The sequence below is a fragment of the Lasioglossum baleicum genome, chromosome 8 (genome assembly GCF_051020765.1).
Source record: "Lasioglossum baleicum chromosome 8, iyLasBale1, whole genome shotgun sequence".
Lineage (NCBI taxonomy): Eukaryota > Metazoa > Arthropoda > Insecta > Hymenoptera > Halictidae > Lasioglossum > Lasioglossum baleicum.
Genome location: NC_134936.1, coordinates 13,976,421 through 13,998,020, shown reverse-complemented (window position 1 = coordinate 13,998,020; position 21,600 = coordinate 13,976,421). Strand labels below are relative to the sequence as shown.

General features: G+C 51.1%; 2 protein-coding genes across 2 annotated transcripts in view; one reads left to right on the top strand and one right to left on the bottom strand.

The window, feature by feature from the left end:
• LOC143211261 (uncharacterized) overlaps window positions 1-16,327 on the top strand; it is a 38,244-nt gene extending 21,917 nt beyond the window's left edge. The window contains exon 17 of the mRNA XM_076428750.1: window positions 15,565-16,327. The gene's annotated coding sequence lies outside the window, so the exon portion shown is untranslated. The remainder of the gene's footprint in view (window positions 1-15,564) is intronic.
• On the bottom strand, window positions 143-21,569 carry LOC143211145 (uncharacterized). The gene is made up of 4 exons (XM_076428605.1): window positions 21,161-21,569; window positions 20,381-20,442; window positions 19,710-20,066; window positions 143-19,493 (listed from the first exon to the last, which is right to left on the bottom strand). The coding sequence occupies exons 1-4, from the start codon at window positions 21,567-21,569 to the stop codon at window positions 19,065-19,067; spliced, it is 1,257 nt and encodes a 418-aa protein (XP_076284720.1). The 3' UTR covers window positions 143-19,064.
• Window positions 21,570-21,600: the final 31 nt, after the last annotated feature.

The following is a 21,600-nucleotide window of genomic DNA, read 5'->3' as shown; positions in this document are numbered from 1 at the left end:
ATGGAGAAATTCTGACGGATTAAGAAAGATGGAATCTTCGCGTAAATGGGAGACGTCGCCGACGGGCCTGCGGTAATAATAATAAATGGACTTGGTCGCATTATCCGGCACGGAGTGCTTCGAATTCAATCCGACAATTTAAAGAGGGTGAACCGTTCGGAATATTAGATGGAATAGCATTGTAGCGGGAGGATGCAGGTCTAGAATGCTCGAAGGAGTGCTGGAGACCGGCGGATGGAAGAATCTTGTAGAATCCGAGGAAACAGCGGTCTACGCTGTGCTTCATGCGAATTTCCCTCGGAGCATTTTCGCGGGAGGAACGATCGGGTCCAGGATCGAGGAGCGAAGTTAACAAGGTATCGCAGCCGGGGCGATCGGTTCCGAGACAACGGCATTTTCCAGCTAATTGAGTCGGGGCAAAGCGCAATTTCCATTAAACGATGCATCGACGGAACGTCCACTCGTTTCAAATAATCAGCAGTCCCGGCTGATTGTCGGCCGTTCGCCCCCGCGTCTGCTCGATCAGCGTGCACTCGCAATTACTAGATGGCCGATGGGGGAGACAATCGAATCCGCGTGCAGCTCGCCATCAACATCGGCACCGTCGTCGTCGTCGACACGCGAATCGAGCGACGTTCCCGTCGAAAGTAGGACAGGTAGCTGGCGAAGGCGCGCAACTTAATAAGCGAATAATTCGTCCGCTTCTGGGCAACCCCCTTCGAACTCTGTCGACCAGTAAGCTGGCAGGTAGCATAGCGTTCGCGAGCCAGCGCCGAAATAAACGAGAATGCATCAAGCCGCGACGCTCCTTTGACGAATTATCGTCCCCCGGCCGCGCGCAGTTAACTCGATTTCTCCTCCGAGGAAAAGTCCGCGTTTTACGGGGTCCGGCCAGCCAACTCCACCGCGAAAACGCGCCGCGTTCCGCAGTTCAGTTCCGCGCATCGCTTAATGACTCCGGCCGTTTCTCTTCTTCGTTCTTTTGCCCCGCGCTTTTTCTCTCCTTTTCTTTTTTTAATTGCTCCAGCATTTTTCTCGTGTTCCGGCTCGCCCGGGCCAGCGCTGCGCGGCGGGTTCGTCCAACGATTCAGCCGACCGCGCTTTTTAGCCCGACCTCGTCGAACTAGCAACGGCAGCTCCGCGTACCCCTGGCCACGCTCTTCGACAATGCGTCTACGCCGTCCTTTCAAATCTCGATCCCGTAGGCCGATGCCCCCTCGAAATCGTTCGGCTTCGAGGCGATACTCCAGGTCCGACGAGATCAGTGGCTTTTCATTCAATCGGTCGAAACTGTACCTCTCAATTGTACTTTCTACCCGCTCTTCAGTTTTAAAAATACCTTACGAGAAAATATCTGGAAAATATTGAATGAAGTTTGTTCATTTACTGCTTCGTTTTCGAGAATAAGTCCAGCATGGCTACACAGGTATTTACGCAAGGGGAAACGGTAGGCCATGCACAGACACGCCAGCCGAACCCTTTTCAATAGGATGCGTGTTGCACGGATTTTGAAACACGGCTTTTTCGGAAACTAAGCCTCCGATGAACAAATGTTGTATTCGCTTCTTGTTTGCTCTAGCCCCGGCGAATTGATTGGCCCAAATCTATCGTACTTTCTATTCGTAGAGTTCGTATATTTGCCGAACTTGATTGTTCTTTCGGAGTTCTTTAAACCTACAGAACCACCCGGATCGCAGCCAGTTCCTATTCTATGTGATTTCATTCCTGTTTCTTCGTTCTCCCATGTGTTTTACATTGTTTGCTGTAAAAGCAAAAAATAGGTGAACTTTCGTGGGTCAACGGTACACTGGGGGTTAATAAAATAGCGGTAGTGCTTTTTTAAAATTAGTCGAGCACGCCTACACGAGAGTTTACGCTAAGGGGAAACGGTAGGCCATGCTCAGTCACGTCGACCGACACATATGCAACACGACGCGTGTTCCACGGATATGCGAATTTGATTTATTGGGTTGTAACATAAGTTCGTAGGGTTTTTTTATTCATCCTTTTTATTGAATATTTTGAATTCACCCATGCTCCAAGTTTTTGAGCAAATCCTATTGTTTGAAGGTGGCGCGAGATTGTCATAGTAGTACTGCCCATCTTCTTGGCCAGCTCCATGCATGTTTGACGGCCGTCCTCCTTCAAAAGTGTCTTAAGACGGTCCTCGTTACACTTGGGAGGGCGATCGGAGCGTGGTGTGTCTTCCAGGAAAAAAATTGCCATTTTTGAAATTGGCAAACCATTTCTGTGCAGTAGATTCTCCTATGACGCCCTCTCTCCATACCCGGCGCAGATATTTCCAGCTGCTTCGGTGGCGTTCTGGCCTTGATGAAAAGCGAAAAACAATAGATGTCGAAAATGGTGATTTTTGCCGCCCGGAAATTCCATTTTAGATTATGTTATGTTACTCAAGACTACGTTATTCAAGATAACGATTGGAACACGCTTGTAGAGCGGAAAAAACACTTCAGTATGGTGTACACAATTTTTAAAAAAAGTAGGTAAATTGATTCAGAAGAAAAGCGTTTTCGCTTCTAAAACCTCTACGAACTTATGTTACAACCCAATACAATGTGGAGACTATGTGTAGGGAATTGATTGGTTTTGATTCGTCGTTTTTGATTCGTCTTCTTCTTTCTCCAATTCATCTGTATATTATGAGCCATCAATTTTAACTTCCAATGGTTAATTGAACGCGTGTAGTGAGAGAAAATAAGAGTAGTATTTTTTTAGAAGACGAAGGAATCCCCGTGGTGTCTTTTTTGTTTGTTTTCGGTGGTTCAGGATCCCGTGAGCACCCAGTATAATTACACGAAGCGACGGCAGGGTCTCGCATCGCGACGGAGCTCGGTAAACAGTCTGATCGATTGATCGGTGTCCGTGCGACGACGCGTCCGCTTTTATTTATAACGCTGACCCGTGGAAAGTTAGAAAACTGGTCGCTCGCGGCTCTCGTGCCAATATCCCCGGGTCTAATGACTCTTTGAAATGAAATTTTCCGGCGTGCCACGGACGAACGTTTGTCTTTGTCCGAGCGAGAGGGGCGACTACACGGTTCGCAGACGACCGCGCCATAAATTTCCGCGGCGCCGATCGTCGTCGTCGTCTCGATTCACTAACGGATCGAGGTTCGACGGGGGATCTCGATAAATGTTCGGATGTTAATGGCAGTCGACGCAGCGCGGCCCGGCCCGACCCGGCGTTTGCTCGGCGCACGCGTCGCGATTACCTTTGAATATTTCAGCCATTCATTTGCCGGCCGGAATGGCTGACCCGGATTGCGAGCACCGCGACGAATCGGCCGTCGATTTTCGGCGACGGAATCGGAGTCCAACGAATCATACTCGGCTCTGCGGGAACCTAACACGATAGGTCCGAACCTCATCTCCGTTCGCAAATAATTTAACTAGTCCTGAAACATCGTAATTTGGTGTCATTCGACTCAAGAAATCGCGCCTCGGGACAGGGTCAGATTCGCGTCGGAATTTACAACCGGCGCGATAATAGAACAAAATGGAACAACTGCCGCGCCAATAATAATAATGGCTTTGCGCGTCGAGTGTCGGCTCGTATTGTGGTCGCACAATACGCGAAACTGTGCCCGAGGAATTTCGCCGGCTGTCTCGAGCGGAGAATAACGAGCTTTGTCCCCCCGTCGCGTTTCTTCCCCCCGTCTTTTCCCGTTCGCCTTCGTCTAGCTTTTCCTGTCTCCGTCGCCTCTGATGATACGTTTCATAAATTATTTAAATCAATCGCGAACCCGCCTAGCGACGACGTCGGGCTCTCGATCCACTTAATCCTTTGCTCCACGGTTTCACCTCGATTTTTCTTACACCTAGTATAAATTAACGTAAGAAAGGCCGCGGTGAGTACCTATCTTTCAGAATTGCATGACCCGCGCCTCGGAGAACGTCATTTTGGGACCAGGGGATAATCCTTGCGGAGTCTTGACTACTCGGGACGTATCTCGAGCTGTTGCCGATCGATAATCCTTATCATCTCTGCGGGGATTGTCGAACACACGGAGCGACGATCGTCGGCGGGATGATTGTTTGGTTGATTTCCGCGAGGCGTGGCGCAAACAGAGAGCTTGGTCAAGAGATTATCGCGTGCTGCGTCCGGTTCGGTGCTAAGTTCGAGTCGCGTTGGCGGTTGGTCGAGGAAACAAGATCAGAGGGGTGGTTTCGGTGCAGCGAGTTGTGCCTTGCTCTTCGGACAAGTACCTACTCCTTGACCCGCGTTTCCTCTCTATTATCGCTCGCTAACGTTCCCCCTTAACTCCTTGCCCCCGCAGAAAGCATGCTGGAAACGTTTACCGTGCTCGACGCACCCCCGGGGTCTTGTTGGATCGAGGGCCTCCGAAAGACGGATAGCTCCGCGGCGAAAAACGTTCACGGAAAAGCGGAGGGTCTTTGATGTGCGGAGAGCATCTGTCGGATCGTCACCCGGCGCAGTCAGCAGTTTGACTTAACTGGAACGAGCGGCGCCGAGTGGCTCTTGACCCCTTCTAACCACTTTCTCGTTGTACGATCATCCCGGAGTGGTCGTCTCGTGTTTAACGTTCTCTCGTCTTACGTTCCTCCCAGCCCTCTCGCGCGGGCCTACGATCTCCGGGTCTCGAGAGCCTAGATCCTTTTATTTAGAGTATTCCCTCGCTCGCTCTTCAACCCTCGAGCTTAGCGAAAATCGCCGGATCTGACCGTGTCAGACACAGGAACCAGACTATCCCGCGGCTCCTTCGCGCAGAGTGTCCTGCGAAGGCGTGGCTCTGTTGCTTTTGCTACCCATCAGCCAGGACAGTGCCGCACAGATAGATAACTAATCTTTCGTAAGAGTAATCTTCAGGTTAGAACTAGTCGTGCCCGGGATCGTGCAGAGGACCATCTGTCCTTTAGTCCTCTGTGTGTGTCGTAGGCGTGGTCGATGTTTCAAGGAGGCGTGGCTTCGAGCTGCTCTCGCTTTCTACGGAGCCGGAGCATCGCCCCACGGAGCAATTTATTCGTTGTTTGATCAACAGGCAGCAGGCGTGTTACGAGGCGAGTAAATGCAAAACGGTCCCTCAGAAAAATAGGGGATGTACGCGAGGGCCGAGAGCTAAGACACCCGGTATACCCGGTCATGTTTTAATACGAGCGTATAAAAGGTGCGCGCGATAAACCGTGCGAGAATTTACGGGTGGCGCGGCCTGATTTATTTCGCACAGTGTTTAATGGTGTCTGGGACGAGAGAAAAATGTAGTTCGAGGAAATCTCGGCGAAGCTGCCGGAGACGCTTCGGACCGATACACACCGGAAAGGCATTCCGTAATTAACCGGCTCCGAGTAATTAATGAAAACTTCGGCAGCGGACTGGGGAGAAAGTCTTGAACTTCTCCGGGGGATCGAGGGTTTCCGGAAAATATAACAGGAACTTGAAATAGAGCGGAACGGGCTGTCGCGCTTCTTCCTTTTCCTCGGTGTCGCGTTATTAATTTAATTAATACATTTTTGCCGCCTCCGCCCTTTCTCTCTCTCTCTCTCTCTCTTTCACACACGCAGTCTCCCACTTACCGTTTGCTGGAGGAATAAAATTGCTCGTTTGGATTCATTTAATTTCCCTCGACCTGTTTCTCCGTAATCCTTTGAGTTCCAACTTCATATTAAATCCCGCGTACGTAATATGAATTCATGGAGGCTCCGGTGAAAATGTACACGGCGACGTTTTTAACGCTCGGTTAAACGTCCGCTCCGGGAGCATCGAGTTTTCCCATTAGGAACGCGCGCCCCGTCCGTTCCGAAGTTCTGACCAAGACGTGGGCATCCGCGATGCAACGCGTGCACTTTGCGGGCTGCGTGCACGTCCGAGAAACTCCGTCGGGCTTGTCTCGCAACCGGTACACGTGTTACTCGTTGTGTCCGACACTCTATTCCAAGGTGTTCGCCTCGCACCGGATCCCTGATTATACACTGTCTGATTATCCCCGTTCCCGAGCTAGATCGGACATTCTTGGAACCGTAAAGAGATCTCACGGCCGACACAAGCCTTGCGCAACGATCTGTAATTCTTATGGAACTCGAGGGGGAGCAGAAATATAGTTCGGCAAACTTCGAACTTGCAAAGATCAATCTTTCAGTCCGAGAGAAATTCCCGACCACCGCGGTCCAGGAATCGATCACTCTTTCTTTCAACTTCATGTTATTATTTATTATAAGCCTGGTCTTTCGGATTAGGAGAACGTATCACATCTTGTGTACATCATACTTTGACATTAAAGATTTATGTATACATATTATCTTTTTATAACACTTGTTGTTTGGTCGGATTTCCTACTCTTCGGAAAATGTTTACGTTCAAAACATAAAAGTCGTCCAGGTCAATCGTAAGGAACAGAATCAAAATGCATTTCAAGATTAATGTATTAGCTGTGCAAATAAGTTCTTTCCCCTTTTTTCAATACATTTTACGTACATAAAATGTAATAAAATCTTGTCTGGTGACTCCCAGTCTTTCTGCCAATTCTTCTTGCGTCTGGATCGGATTTTACGTTGAGCAATTCCTCTAACTCACCGTCATCAATCTTTCTCCGTGCACCTGAACGTTCGTCGTGTTCGAAATAAAAATTTCCGGCTTTAAAAATCTTTGGTACCACTTTTTGCATGTTCTGTGAGATACAGCATTTTTTGCCAGTGTCGCGCAAACCATTTCAGTAGCTTCAACAGCTGATCTCCTAAGCCGGAATGCAAAGAATAAGCAGTGACGCAAATGATGCTTCTCGCACGCCGTATTGCTTGAAATTGATGCATAGGACTGGAAACTTTTAGAGCGCTCATCATGACTCTTCATAAAACTAAAGAACGCTGTTTCAGATGGCACCAAAATCGGGAAGTAATTCGTATTCGGTCAGGAGTTCTGATCTTAGATAAACAAGAATTAAACCGACTTCGAAAAACGCACTAAACAATGCACCAAATTAAATTTAATCTAAAATCCATTCTTGTCAATTGATTGCTATCCGGGTCCCGTGTCTCGCGATTCTCGTCGCGGGTTTTCGTCCGCCGGAGAGGGTTTTCAATTGACCGGTTGCAGGAGTTCGGTCTCGTTTCGCAGTGAATTCCAGGAGTCGATAATTGTCGCGATTACATCTCACGGGGCGCAGCGGTACACGAAATTAATCGAAACTAATTCCTGACCGAGCGTATCCGTTCGCCTTGGCTGCACGCCGCATCGAATTCGACCAATTAGACTCGGTTTCCTACCGATAACCGTAATTCGATATAGCCCCGCGGATCTCGCTCTCGGATCCACTTAATAGGGCTTAGTTCGCTGCGACGAAATTTGTTTAGCCCCGGCGACCCGATCGCTGGAGACACTGCCGTGGATCAACCGCGACGTTTGACGATGCCCTTCCCCGAACTTCCGTTAAACGGGTTATCGGGAGAAGCCCCGGCGAGTCCTCGGGAAATGACGTCGGTAATTCCCCAAGAATGGAGCTACAAATTGACCGGGCAGCGGAGAGAGGCGCCGAGATAGAGAGGGAGAAACGGAAGAAACGGCAAACATCCAGTTTTTGCTGCGCAAGCGTGTGCGCGCATTATTTCTCCCCCAATTCCGAGGAACACGGAGGATACGCGAGGGAAAAGGTTGATTGGCAACACGGTTACGAGGCACGACACGTTCGCAACTTTGGGGCTACCCTCGGGCTCCCGATCGAACACTTCGAGAAACGAAGTTGTACCACCTTGGACCTAAAAGAGGCGCCAAGCCTCACAATTCACGGACGCCATTGTACCCCCCCAGCTATTTTGACCACTTGCTCCACGATTTTCTTCTCATCTGCAACAATTAGAAAAACGGAACCGCTCCCACTCCACAAATTGAACAACCTACGAAATCTTCATTACGAGTCCGACGTTTATAGGGCGAGGGATTAATTCCAGGGAGGAACTTGCGGTTCTCGGAATTAATTGAGACACCTCGGGAAAGATGCTGCTACCACGTAGACCCATCTCGGTGTCCCATTCCTTCGCCGCCGGAAGGAAATCTCTGATAAGTAGTCTTCGGAACTTTATGCAAAATGGAAACTGTCCAAATCAATTGAACATTGCTATTCTTAAATTAAAAGATGAAGAACAGTGCAGTATTCTCATCTGCTGCAATCTGAACAGCGGTTGTCTCTCAGTACCTACACAAGAGCGATCTCTCGCACACGCAGAGCAAGGTTCCAGGAACTCCACAGGAATGCGTGACAAGAAATTTCGTGCCCTCGGTTTTTTAATCACAGACCAATTACAAAGTCTTTGGAAGCCGCGTTGTTCGAATAACGCAGTTTTCCGGAGTTGCCGCGGAGTTGCGGAAAGTTCCGATGGAATTCCATTGTAATCCCGGGTCCTGGTGTGTGTCGTGATCGATACTAGGCGGAATCGCGTGCGCGTTTCGGCTGGGAATCGTGGGTCGAAATTTTCTTGGTTGCTGAGCGTTTCGGCGCGCTGGTGTATCTCTCTGTCTGTTGGTTGTATCTGTTTCGCTCTGTTTTTTTCCGGGGCTTCCCAACGTTGGGAAAATATAGAGGCGCCCAGGGAAATGGGAACGGTGCGTTTGCACAGACGCTAGAGAAGTCCCGGAATCTCATTTGCCCGCGAGAAGCCGCTATTCGATACCCGCGACGCCTTCCACACTCGTCTTCTCTTCCTCTTCTGGTTCTTCTCCCCGCTGTTCGATATCTGGTGTCTCGTGTAGGTCGAACTCGACCGCGTTCTTGCCTCGTGAAACGTTTATTCTCGCTCGACGGGAGAAGGCCGGGGCGTTGTTGCTGCGTTCCTAACACGGTATTCTGCGGCGATCCAACTAGCTTGCGTGGGACGAGGCTTTTCAGGTCGCGTTCTGCAGGTCCGATGGAATGTCAGTTTGATTTAGAGCGCCGGGGGAGGGCTCTATTCCACGTCGAAAATTTTCGCACGGAGCTTAATCGGGCCCGTTCTACTGTTATTTACACGGACCTTTCACTCGTGAACCTCCTCTATCGAATTCTATGCGCATTCGTCGCTCCTCTGTTCGTCGAACGTTTCGACCGCACCTCGTTCTACGTGTCTACCGCATTCGCAAATATCTGGACACCGGCACAATGGTCTATTCCGCAAAAGAAGGATGGCGGACACATCCATACTTTCCGGAATCAATCAAAGCATCGAGGCACAGTCGCACGGCAGACGACTCGAGCTCTGACAAGACGAGCAACCCGCTCGTCGGCCGGATAACATAAATTTCCAGGTCGGCAAACACTTCGTTTGCCTTTTGACCGAGCTGATCCACGGATCACATCGAGCCTCTGCCGACTCGACAGGATTCTGCGCCACGGGCTATGCAGTCTGGCGAAACATTCAGCCGCGATATTGCAGCCGAGAGTTTTCCAGCGGCGTAAACGCGGTTGCGTCGTTCCCGGGGAAACTGGAAAGCGTGTTGCGCGTATGGAAACATACGACCAGGGGCGAAAGACAAATCGTGCAGCGAAAGGGTTGTTGCTCTCGATCTCCGAAAGCTGGCTCGATCATCACCTCCAAGAAACTTGAACATGAACGAAGGATTACTGTGGAGCTACCTGCACCCTTCGTAGATCTTAATCTCTTCCTCATAATAATGTATTGAGTAAAAGATGTTCTCTAGTCGATGGTTGTCTTAAATCTGTCTTCTTCTAAGTCATGAACGGCGTGATTTTTTAAATGAAATTGGTACAATCTTAACACTGATGGCGGCTCGTCGATGCGTTGAAGGTGCGCGGCCTTTCCAGCCGAAACAGGGTCTCCGGCTTTTGCGGCGGCGGGATGCCGCCGGGGGCTATTAATTATTGGAAACTGGAAAGTCTGACCGGGCTCGGGCCGAACTCGCTAGCTTTTTCCGTCGGAAAAGCTCTAGGTGTGCGCTCGTCTTTCGTTACTCGCTCGATATTCAAGCGTAAAGCTCTGTAATTTCCGGCGCGCGTACAGCCGCGCCGTGCGGGACTGTGCCGTCATGCCGAATGGATTTGCATCGGCGGAATGCACAATGGAAACACGAACCGGCGCAACAAAGCACGCGATAACACCGGGAATCGTAATTGCGATAGGAGACGACGGTCTATCGAGATAGACGTTCACCTGCTCGCTTGCTTCGCGTGCGCTCCCTCGGCCATTGTTGTCGCTGCCTCGCGATCGGTCCGTGTGTATGTGTGCACCGATCGGCGAACTATTACGTAAATGAGGCCCTGTTAGCCGTGAGAACCCGCAAATTAGTTGCTCGCAAATTGCCTCCATCTTCGGGCCAGCGTTTTCGATGCCGAGCGAGAGAGCAATCCCCCCCCACTCTCTCTCTCTCTCTTTATCTCACAGCGAGGTTTCCGCGTCATTTGCCCGAACGGAAAGGAATGGCGGACGGGAAGCACGCTGCGAGCCGAAGCTAATACTCGTAGACCAAGAGAGAGCGAGAGCCCTTTGTTCACCGCGCTGGTGACTCTGCCGATCCGCCTGGATCCCGGATTTCTCTCGGGCGCGTCGACATTCTTCTCGGTTAATACCAGTCCGGGAGAGCGTCATTCAGCTGGTAGACAAGCCCGGCGCATCGTCTTCCCGGATTTACATGTTGCGGCCGAAGTGCATCAGCCCGGTTCGCGCAAACTCGCCCGAGCGATTTATCAACCGGAGACTCGCGCGCCGGAAGATCAACTGCCGCGTCCGCTTTCTTCAAAGAAACCTCGCCGAGGAAGTTTCTGCTTCGAGCCGGACGACACACTCGTTCCTCACGATTAACTCTTTGCGCTCGGAGCTATTCTGATTTGAAAATCGAATTTTTCTTCCGGCCTGAAATAATTTCATTTTATACGATTTTCTTAATTTTATAAAACAAAGTTCCTAGTGTTCTCTACAAAGATCCGCAGTTTAATTATTACGTATGAAAAGCTTTCCGTTTACAACGGGAAAAACGGAACGCGTGCCCGAGGACAATCACGAAAAGTAATCGATTCAGAAATATTCTACTTTTTCTAGAAAGGATTCGTATCCTTCTGAACAAACGATATTTGCCCATCCACCAGAGATACATACACGTATACACACTACACACTCAGCGAGAAAAATCATGTTCTCCGGCGATTGCTACAAGCGCCGGCTGATTAAATAACCAACGACGGGTCGACGGTCTGCTTTTGTCGCGGCCGAGCCTCGACATAATTCGCGTGCTGCAAAGGGCACAATGAATTCGTCGAGTTTGTAATTAGCGCCATTAAGCCCGAAAAGGTCGAGTAATTGAATTGGTCATTGATTACTTGGTACATGGCTCGCGCGCTGCCCTCCAGCGGTCGATCAGAAATCCATGGATTAATTAATGCCGCTTGTTGTTCGAGAAATCGGAACCGAGCGGAGCAACCTCGGCGAGCACGCGCCTTCTCCGTCGTTTTCTTTTTTTGCGATTCGAGCACCGTGAGACGGTTCGATTGCATCGGAGCAGATGAAATAAACGTGGACGGTGCCTCGTTTGTCTCGACGCGATCGATCTGCTGGTCGAACGCGTTAGGCCCAGTTGCAGCTTCCATGCCGGGCGTTGCTAAAAGCTATTCAAGCTGTGGCACGTCCGAGGATTGAATCAATGATCGTCGCTCTTCAATCTCCCGCGATTAAATCGAACGTGTGGCTGTTGCATTAGAAACAACCGAGGGACTAATGGTTCGGCAAGACGTAAATCCATACGTCGGTCTAACAAGTAACACTACCTAACTGATACTCACTGATTTGATTGAAATTTAACGTACTTATTAAACACCGAAAAATATTAAATACGTGTTTTTTTTGTTTCGGCTAAATACGCTTTTTAGGGGTAGTATGATTAAAAAAGTATGATTAAACGCATAGTTTATTGCACAAAGTCACAAAAATGGTCCGTAGAAACGGATCGGAACAAGCGAGGCGGCCGGGATCAGAGAATCGCGTGCTGCATAACCGGATTCTTAATCGATTCGTTGTTCCGCCGAGGAAATGGAATATCAGCGACGGACGACACGGCGTTGATCGGGGTCGGGCGCCGTCCCCCGAAGGTGTAGGAGAAGCTGCCCGGCAAAAGTTAATTATAAAGCTGGCCGCTGGCTACCGGTATCGGGGATCAAAGTGAAAAACGCGGCCGCGATCTTGCTCGGGCGGAATTTATTCAACGGGGCAAATTAATTAACAGTTTAATGAACTAATAGCGAAGAGAAAGGACGAGAAGAGGGAGTCGTCGACCCCGAAAGTTCGCGTTCCGGACCGGTGGGGGCCGATAGCCATTTTTGACCGGGCCGTCGCCGCCGCCGCCGCCACCGCCGCTGGAACAAACTGCCGTTGCCGCCGCGCCGGTTTAACGAACCTAACGGAATTAATGTCGAGAAAGTTTCTTATTAACGCCGCAGATGCGGCGATCCACGTCTAGCGGCTGCCGCCACGCTCGAAAGGCCGAGCAGCCTTTCCGAGTTCGATTATGCAAATCGGCGCCGGCGAGTTACGCAAGGCTCGCCCCGCTGAAACCATAACAGCGAGGCAAACCCGCGAGCCTGCACAGCCCGAAAGAATCAGGCTCCCGGGGGCCAGAGAGGCAGACTTTTCATCCGCTTACGTCCTTCTCGTACACGGGCGTCGGGTTAAGCTGATATTCCCGAGAAGATGCATGACGTACCGGCCCCGACGCGACGGGCACCACAGCCAGTACCAGAGCCAACCCAGGAGAATGTAAATTTTCATTAAAATCTCGGCTCACGAGCACCCACCCACGTTCCGGCGGTTCCGCGATCCTCCTGGTGATTGCGAGCTAGGCGCTCGGCTCCGCTCCTCCCTTGATTACACGGGCCCGCAGACTCACCGGAATCTTTGTCTCCTACGTTTGCCGATTAAACATTTTCTTTATCAATCCGCGGATTAGCACTTTGACTTCCAACCGACCTCCTGCCAATCGAGTTCGGAAGACTCTCTACAGTTCAAAGAGCTGGCTCTGAGTCTACAGGTCCTACGATGTCCTCGATGATGTTGAACTTTCTCAAAGCGGGAGATCAACGAAAGTATACGTCTTACAGCTTCGGGAGACTCTTCGGGTGTATTGACTTGGCGGAAGTCAACCTACTTGTCGCTGAAGACAAGTCTTCCAGGCAAGTAGACATCTCGTTGCTTGCGAACTACTGAAATGAGGTTTGGACAAGGATGAAAGAGGTCGCAAAGGAGCACAGGTGTCACATAATAAGCTTCTAGCTGCTAGCCCTGATGCGTTGACCTGGCTAGCATCAATCTGCTCATCGAAGCTAAGCTTTGGAGGCAAGCAGGGCTTTCGCCGAGAATCTGTTAGCGAGTGAAATGAGGTACAGCCCGGACAAGAATAGGCTCAAAGGTGTGCGCGCCGTTTGCAAGAAAGTTTCCTCGGAGCGAGTGAAGGATGAAAGAGGTCGGAAAGGAGCACAGGTGTCGCGTAATCACCGTTACTCCGTCGTTCTTACGTCGAATCGATGAAGTGGCGCGGCAGGGGTCTAATAAATTATAACCGGGAGCCGGGCGTTCGAGGCGCAGGAATTCCGTTCGCGACAAAAGCGGCTCCTCGAAACTCGTCGAATCGCTTTTCAATCCGATTAATAATTTCGCCGGTGTGCCGGTTGTTGTACGTTCACGTCATGTCTCGTTCGGGTTCATTATACGACGTCAGGCGGATGCATCCTGCGACAACCACGACGAACGAGCCCGAACTCTCGATCCCGATCCCGGGATCTCTCGCAGGAGTGTCCTCGAGGCAGCCGCAGTGCAGTTGCAATTTCAATGCGCTGTGCCAATTAATGCGAAGCCGTGTTCGAACTACCGATGGCCCGTGTTAATAGCGTCTCGGCCCGGCCGCCGAGTACCAATTATCGATACTAAAGGTCGAATTAAAACCACGTGTCCTAGCGGAGGGGCTTTTAACCCCTCCGCCTTTAAACTTTCGTCTGCCCATGAAAACCTATTTGCGCGACCCGGTTCGCTTCCCGACACCGTTCCGCCGCGTTTACGTTCTCTCTTTCCGCTCGAGCACCTTTTGTTCCCCGGGATTACCCGGAAAAATGAGGCTTTTTACTCGGATACCGGGCGTAATAGATATTTAACCCCCTTTACAGGGCTCGGTGTTTCGATCGCGCTTCAGTTCCGGAGGCGATCGCAATTAGGTTTCCGGAACTCTGACCGAACGAACGGCAATTGTCAGCGATTTAACAGGAATCTAGGTGACGACCGGTGCTGTTCTATCTTGCCTCGTGGTTTTCGCGGCGCGGCGATATATTTTCTTTGCGTGGGTGGACGCGAACGAGTTTTCCATTCGAGGATTTATCGTGGTCATTGTTCCACGTCGAAATTTTCCGAGCTGGCTGGAACGAGAGACCGGAAAGGGGTGAGCGGGGACGGTGCGCGCGCGGAAAATTGTCGACGCGTGTGGGTCACCGAGCACATTCCTGGCCCGCGGCACGCGCGCATAGGTTCGTTACAAACTCGCGCGCTTATGAATAATTACTCAGGGCCTCGGAAAACTGTTAGCCGAGTACAATGCCGCGCTAACTATCGGGCAAGTTTAATTATCGAGCAGGGTGGCGTCGCGAGCCTCTCTCTCTCTCTCTCTCTCCGGTCCCGGCGCGGCCTACACGGTACACGCTCTATCTCGTAATTGGCCGAGCGTGGCCGCCACGAATCCGAGCTGGATCTATTGCGAATCAGTGTCGCCTTCATGGAGAACGGATGGCCCATGGAAATCGGGGGATCAATCCCATCCGGACGTCGATCAGAGGCTCGTTCCGCGATAACCGGTGTGCTTGCGGCCATTTAGATCGAGCCACGGGGAGCGAAGGACCAGAGACGCTCAGGGAAACTGTGATCGGCTAGGAAACAAAGGGGAGCGAGGGATGATACACACAGGTCCGGCTCGTAAATCCCCCTATCTGTAGGCTTTTAGAGGCCATTGCTCAAAACCAACCTGACCAATAGAGCTATCCCTCAGTCTCTCGACAAATGAATCAGTAACCGCTGTCGCCTCTATAGACCGTTCTGTGATTATTTTGTCCCTGCAGTATCCGTCAACCTCTAGACTCTCGATGGAGTCCGGAAAATTGCTTTTGGCGAACGACGAATGACGAACAGCCAGAGTTTAGAGACTATAGCTGAACACAGAATCCTTCGCGATCATTTTGTACAGCGTCGATGAATCCTCTAGCTCCCTATAGAGCACTATCTATCTAGCAATATCGCTTCTAGTAACTCGAAGAACGTCTCGATAGAAAGGTTCGTCATCTACGGAAAAGATCGGAACAGTGGCGTCTCGGGAAGGACACCAGTCGTCGCGGGGGATGACGAGGCAGCGTTAAATGGCCTTGAAAACGGATTTCTCGGGGGCACGGAGCACTTAAGACCGGTAACGAGCGTGAAGTCTGAGCGGGGGTGGGTGGCAATTGCGCTCGATTCCGTCCGTTAACGTTTCCCGCGACTGCGACGAAAGTAATCTTGGTCGTCGGTCTCGTCGAATTCCCCGTTGCAGGAAATGAAATTACACGGCCAATGCAGAAACACCGGTTCTCTTTCTTTTCTGTTGCAGAAGCGGTCCACTCTCCGGGGAGGCGAGAATGAGCGACAACGGGGTTCGCCGCTAACGAACACCGCCCAGGATCGTTTTCCACGCCGCGCCGGTGAGATTGAACCACGACGAAAGAGAGAAAGAAAGAGAGGACCAATTTTCCCGGCCCCTGGAATATCTGGGCGAGCCCTTGATCCACTCCGAAAGGAATCCGATCCGAACTGTTCCCGACCAGTGTCGTAGTCCCGAAAGGGTCGCGAGGACGCCCGAATACATCGAGCGATAAAACAAGACGTGGTAAAGTTCGAAGGAGAAGTTTAGGGGGCCGAGGTGGTTCCGGAGCGTCGCGACGCCGCGCCGCGCCGGCTGGAACCCGATTCGCCGATAGGGAGATGCCCGTGGATCCAATTACGTGGTCGTCTTCGAGGACACCGGCTTGAGTGGCCCGGCTAATTGCCCACGGATCAGCTTCGAAGACATGCGAAGCGCTCCGTCTAAGTCCCGCGTAGTCCCAAGCGAGTCAGCTTCAAGTTGATCTTAGACCCTGTCCGAGGCTGTTCCTGTCTCGGATCGGAAGTCCGTCGCGCGAGCGACCAGTCTAAATTCGTTAGCGGTCGCCCAGAACCACTGCTGGTGGTTTCGAACGTCGTCCGACGAGGATCTGCCCGTGGATCGATGAGCCAGGATTAGCTCCGCCTGGGATCAGCACGGAATTGTAGTAACGGCGCGTTGCGGTCGCCGTGCGTGCTAGGAATCTTGGTCCCCGGTGATATGCGAAGCTAAGGCCAACGATGACGAGCGAGCTGAACGCGACCAAGGTCGAGAACTCGACCGGCACCACGATGAATCTCGTATCAACGATGTCCTCGTCGCCGTCCAGCGCGGTCGCAGCCGCGATCAGCGCTGGCACAGCAATTCCCACTAATCCGTCCACGACAGTAACGGGCGGAGCCGCGGTGACCAGCACCGCTAAGCCCGACCATCACATCTACAACACGACCGGCTACCTCGTGGACCACGACGAGCTCGATCACAGTAAGTAATAAGAGGCCGGTAGGATAGGTTGACAAGCGTTACGCGCCGCGCCGGTCAAAGCCGGCCCCTAATGGGACTGCATTAAGCCGTGCTCGTATGGAAACGCCACTCGTCGATCATCTCGAATGTCCCCGAGCTCGCAGCCGGCTCGCAACCTCTTTCGCGCCCTCTCGACCACTAATTCTTCCCCGGATGTTCGCTAGCTGGCACTCAGGCTCTCTGCGAGCAATTTCCTAGCAAAAATCCAGTCGATCGTGCCAGAATCTGCACGCCGTACTCTCTCGCTTCCTTTTTCCCCAGCTTCCACTAGCTGATCTAGCTAATTCCGCACCTGGGGAGGCTGATCAGCAGGAATCTGAGTAGCGCTGAACGGAAAATGAAATTCTGTCTCATTTTCCATTTTCTTCGTTAATTAAACGCGATCACTAGAGCAGGGATTTTATGCACAGCATGTAACTCGCAAATCACGATTCCGTGCAACCTGTCTTAGATGTGCATTCCCCTGAAAAACAACATTCGAAAGGATGACGCCGGGTCAAAGCCTCGGATGCTTTTCGCTGGATGCAGCGAGCCGTTCCGTGCCGGTTCGAAAACAGTTTCACAGTTTGCGCCAGCGGCGAACCGCGTTCCCATCAAGTTAACTGTGCGCCGCGCGAAACGCGATCCACTCTGTTCAGTTTTTTCCCCCCGGTGACGTTTATGTCCCGGGATCGATTTTCCAGAAAACGCCTACGGCCTCCGGACGACCATCATTCCGTCCGAAGGTGCGTAGCTCGCTCTCGCTCTCTCTCTCTCTCTCCGTTTCGCCGGGCTTTCCGGAGAGGATTTTGGGAATTGGTCTAAACGTCGGCCGTCTCCATCCCCTCGGTGCTCTACCGATGTCACGACAAGCTACCCACGGATTCCCAGATTTACCCTCGTCCCGCTTCCCATAGGCGACGCGCGAAACCGTCCCCCGGCGTCGCTTAATCCTCCCCGTTCTCCGAATTTATTACTGCAACGTTCCCCGACTTGTTTCCCGATTGCAAAAACGGTATCCGTCGACAACCGTCCCCATGAATCTCCCTGGCGATCGAAGGGTCAAAAGCTCCAACTTCGTCGAGTTTCTTGCGAGCAACCGTTTCTTCCGAACCCGATGGAACTTCGTTTCCCGATCCTGGACACCGTGCAATATTGCATTTTTGCTTATTGTATCCAGTTTCTCGAGCGAAATTGCGTTTCTCGAAACTTTCGCTCCCCCGGGACCTTCCATCATGTTCCCGGAAAGAAGAGTCTGCACTCTTAACTTTCTAACTGGACATGACGAGTTGATCCGTCGCGAGAGTTAGCCGCCGTCCTCCGGCAAAACTTTTCGCTTTCTTCTTAATTCCGATCTTTATTTAACGCGTGCGTTACCACTATTCGTTCCGCTGCTCACCTTCGCTCTTATGATGTTTGACTTGGAACACTCGGAATAATTAGCACTTTATTTTGCAAGGAGATACGCAGTCTATCTCCAAGAAATATCAAAACAATTTTCCAGAGTCGTGAATGCATTATGCCGAGACAACAAAGTGTAGATGTAATTGGCTATCTTTAATTAAACCGCGCGATGGTGGGCGTTAAAAATGTGAACGTGTTAATTTCTTCCACGAACAAAGAACAGGCTTCCATTGTTCGAGAGATCAGAATGTGCGGAAAGATCCACGGATAAGCGTGTAACTCCTCTAACAACAACTGTCCGTGTAATTCCAAGTTTCTAACGCGCGAGTAACGAGGGTTAGAATCGACAGCTATTGCGAATACGATCCCGGAGTCTCCGTTTCGCTAATAGGTGGTTGTTCGAGCGACATGATAAAGGCTGTTCGGTTAGGTTACTTGCGAGATGTTATCGGTTAATTGCCGGCTCATCGGTAGGTCTGCGTGAAGAATTAGCGCGTCTCGGTCCGGACTCGCGTGTTCGAGTCACGCGCTAATAACGTCTCGGACGTGCGCCTTTTGCGGGATGCGGTTTCGATCAGCGGATAACCCGTTATCAGGCTCGCAGGTTCTCGCAGGCTCTCGGTCCCGTCGCATCCCCTCGGTTTTGCGCCCAGGTCGGGCGAAATCTTCCCGTCTTCGTCCTTGTTCGAAGCCGGCTGACTGCGACACCGGCGGAATACTAATCGCAACGCTGCGGTCTACCAAAGCCGGATCGATACGATATCCGCGCGCGGCCACCGCCTGATGTACGACGAAATTCCGCGTCTGCTGCGCGCCACGCCGATTCAACCGTTTTTGTCCGTTAGATATTCATGCTCGTCGCGAGCCGGCTTCCCCGGCATTATTTACGAGGGCCTCCCGCGAGAGACAACAAAACCAACACTCCTCCGCTAAACCGCTGGCATAGTTTCGCCCGGAGTCAGGTATTTCGGGTCTGGAAAATCGAGCAGGATATTTTTAAGACTTGCTAAATTATTCATACCAGAAGCTCACCTGTTATCTCGCTTCTCTGTCCCTTCGTGCCGCTAGCCTCTGGCCCGGCGACATTTCACGGTCCTCTTCGACTCTTCCATAAAATTCCTCAACAGTCTCAGGATCTCCATCTTCGCTTTGACTGCGAGCGGGGTCTCCAGCTTCCTCAGACATCGGGAAACAATGCTTGAGAATGACTCGTCCGAAGAGTCCGTCTCGCAAGTGTACGTGCTCGTCCCGGACACTCCACGGATCCTGAACTCGTGGCAGCGTTCCTGTCGCGAGCAACAAGGAGCCTCGCGTGCTTCCCAGGCATGTAGGACTGGCGCAATTAACCCTTTCGTTTCCGACGAGACTCCCAGCGGAGCAGACTCCCTTCGGACTTGTCGACACGGCTCGAAAATTGTTATCACCGGCTGGCTGACTACGCGTTCGGATTTTATCGACGCGCAGTTTTTATCGCGCCCCGCAGCTTGTTCGGAGGATTAAATAATTCATTCGAGGAGCGATGCTGCACTAGGAAAATTGGTCTGGGGACCGATCGCGTATGCTTCTTTCGAGACGATCGCGTCATTCAATTTGACGTTGTGTTACAATCGTAGCGTACAGCTTTATCATTAGAGACTTTATAATTCTCTTTAAAATTAAGATCGCCGGAGCAGCGACCATTCCGTATGAGATCTCGAACGAAAGGGTTAATTCAACCGCGATCGATCAACCTGTCGTGGGCCGGTGGACACGTCGCTGGTGGAGAGGATCCTCTGGCGCGGTCTTTCGAAGCAGGAGCTGGAAGCGGTGACATCCAGTCTGACCGTTCGGCTCGCGGAGGTGGAATCGACGCAGGACGGAGGACATGTCCCAGGCTGAGCCTTGACCTCCGGCAACGAGACCGCCGGGGAGCTGATCGAATACATGGTTCCGGGAGCTGGGAAACATCCCTCGCAGACTCTGTCCCTCCTCCTGAGAGGGCAGTCGGAGTGGTACCCATCCGCAGAATCCCGGCTAGGATCCCGGTCGTCCGTTTCCCTAGGATCAGCACCAGCTCGGCCGGCGTCCTACGGGCCGCGGGGAATCGGATTTAACGGCGGCCCATAAATTTCGTAGGTCGGGGGATAATAGCGCGGAAATTGCACGGAATAGGAAATCTATTTTTAAATATTTACGGGCGAGGCTTTGCGCGCCGCTTTTGTGCACGGGGCTCCGAGCCAAACGCGCTCGTACATCGCCGTTTCGGCGGCGCTACCGTTAAGCTAGCCACCCCCGAACATTCTACCCTGTCTGCCGCGCGGCTGGATACGCTTTACGAGCTGCTCCGTGTATCTGTGCACCAACCCCCTCTCGACCGAACAGATTAGAAAACCGCACTAACTTCCGATCCAGCTAGTGAGAGCTGAGTCGACCCGCTCTGGCCGAAACATTCGATTCGGGACGCTGATCACGAAAAACGAGCAACCGGAAGTTACTACTTCCTTGCAGAGGCTTCGTTCCCATATAGTTGGCATGTCACACTCATTTATTATAAGTTAATTCGGGGGCCGTAATAAAAAAAAGCAGACTATAGGACAAACACAACAATATTACACAAATACATATAAAGTATAAAAGTTATTTTTTTCAAGTTTACTTTACTTGAATAAAACTATTTCATTTTTTGTTTGTTTCGAAAAAACTTTGCAACGATTTTCAGTAGCCAAATTTTCAAAATTCTGTTGAATTTGTTGAGCTGTAATTATTTTTTGAAATTGATTGCACACGCTGTTTTAACGTTGAAAATAGTGGGTCGCACATATACATATGTGCTACCACTGCTACCGAACATACATAGCTGAAATACGCCTAATTGTACATAACATATTGGGAAATCGATCGACAGATAAATAATTGTAGAAATCTGGAATCTCAACATCCATATATTTTATTGTAATTTCAATACGGAATCACACTGTATTTCGATTAATTCTAGTTGTAAATTGTCAGCAACAGTTTCAAAGTTTTTGGTCGGGCCGCAGAGTACTTGTCAACGGGCCGCGTGTTTGACATGCCTGCTATACAGGATCTTTAATATTTTGCTGGGCGTTAGATAGTATCGGGTTGGCATTATCAATTACCTCCGCACATATACCATAAAATTCGCTGTCTTGTCATGGACATCGCAGGAAGTGTACACGGGTAAAATCAATACTTACTCGCAGTTCGACCGCCTCGTCATAGTCCAGATAGGGATACAGGAATCGATGCAGGTCGTAGAACCAGGAGATGGATGGTTCGTGGCAGTTGCAGCACAGTTCCTTGTCCAGGAGCTTCTTCAGCTCCTTCACGTACAATCGACGCATCTCACGAATCTTCAAGACCACCCCCACCACCGTTAACCCCGGCATCCCCATGGCCTCTTGGATCTTCTGATAAGCGCGATATCTGCGCTCGCTGTTCAAGTAGTGGCGGGCATCCTTTTTCCACAGGCAGCACGCTTTTTTGTACAACACCGTCAGCTGCCAGAAATGATAGTCCATCCATTGTTCCTCGCTCGTGGCACCCCTTGCCTCGAAGCACACGCTCATTTCGATCAGATTCTCATCGTTGTCCTCGAAT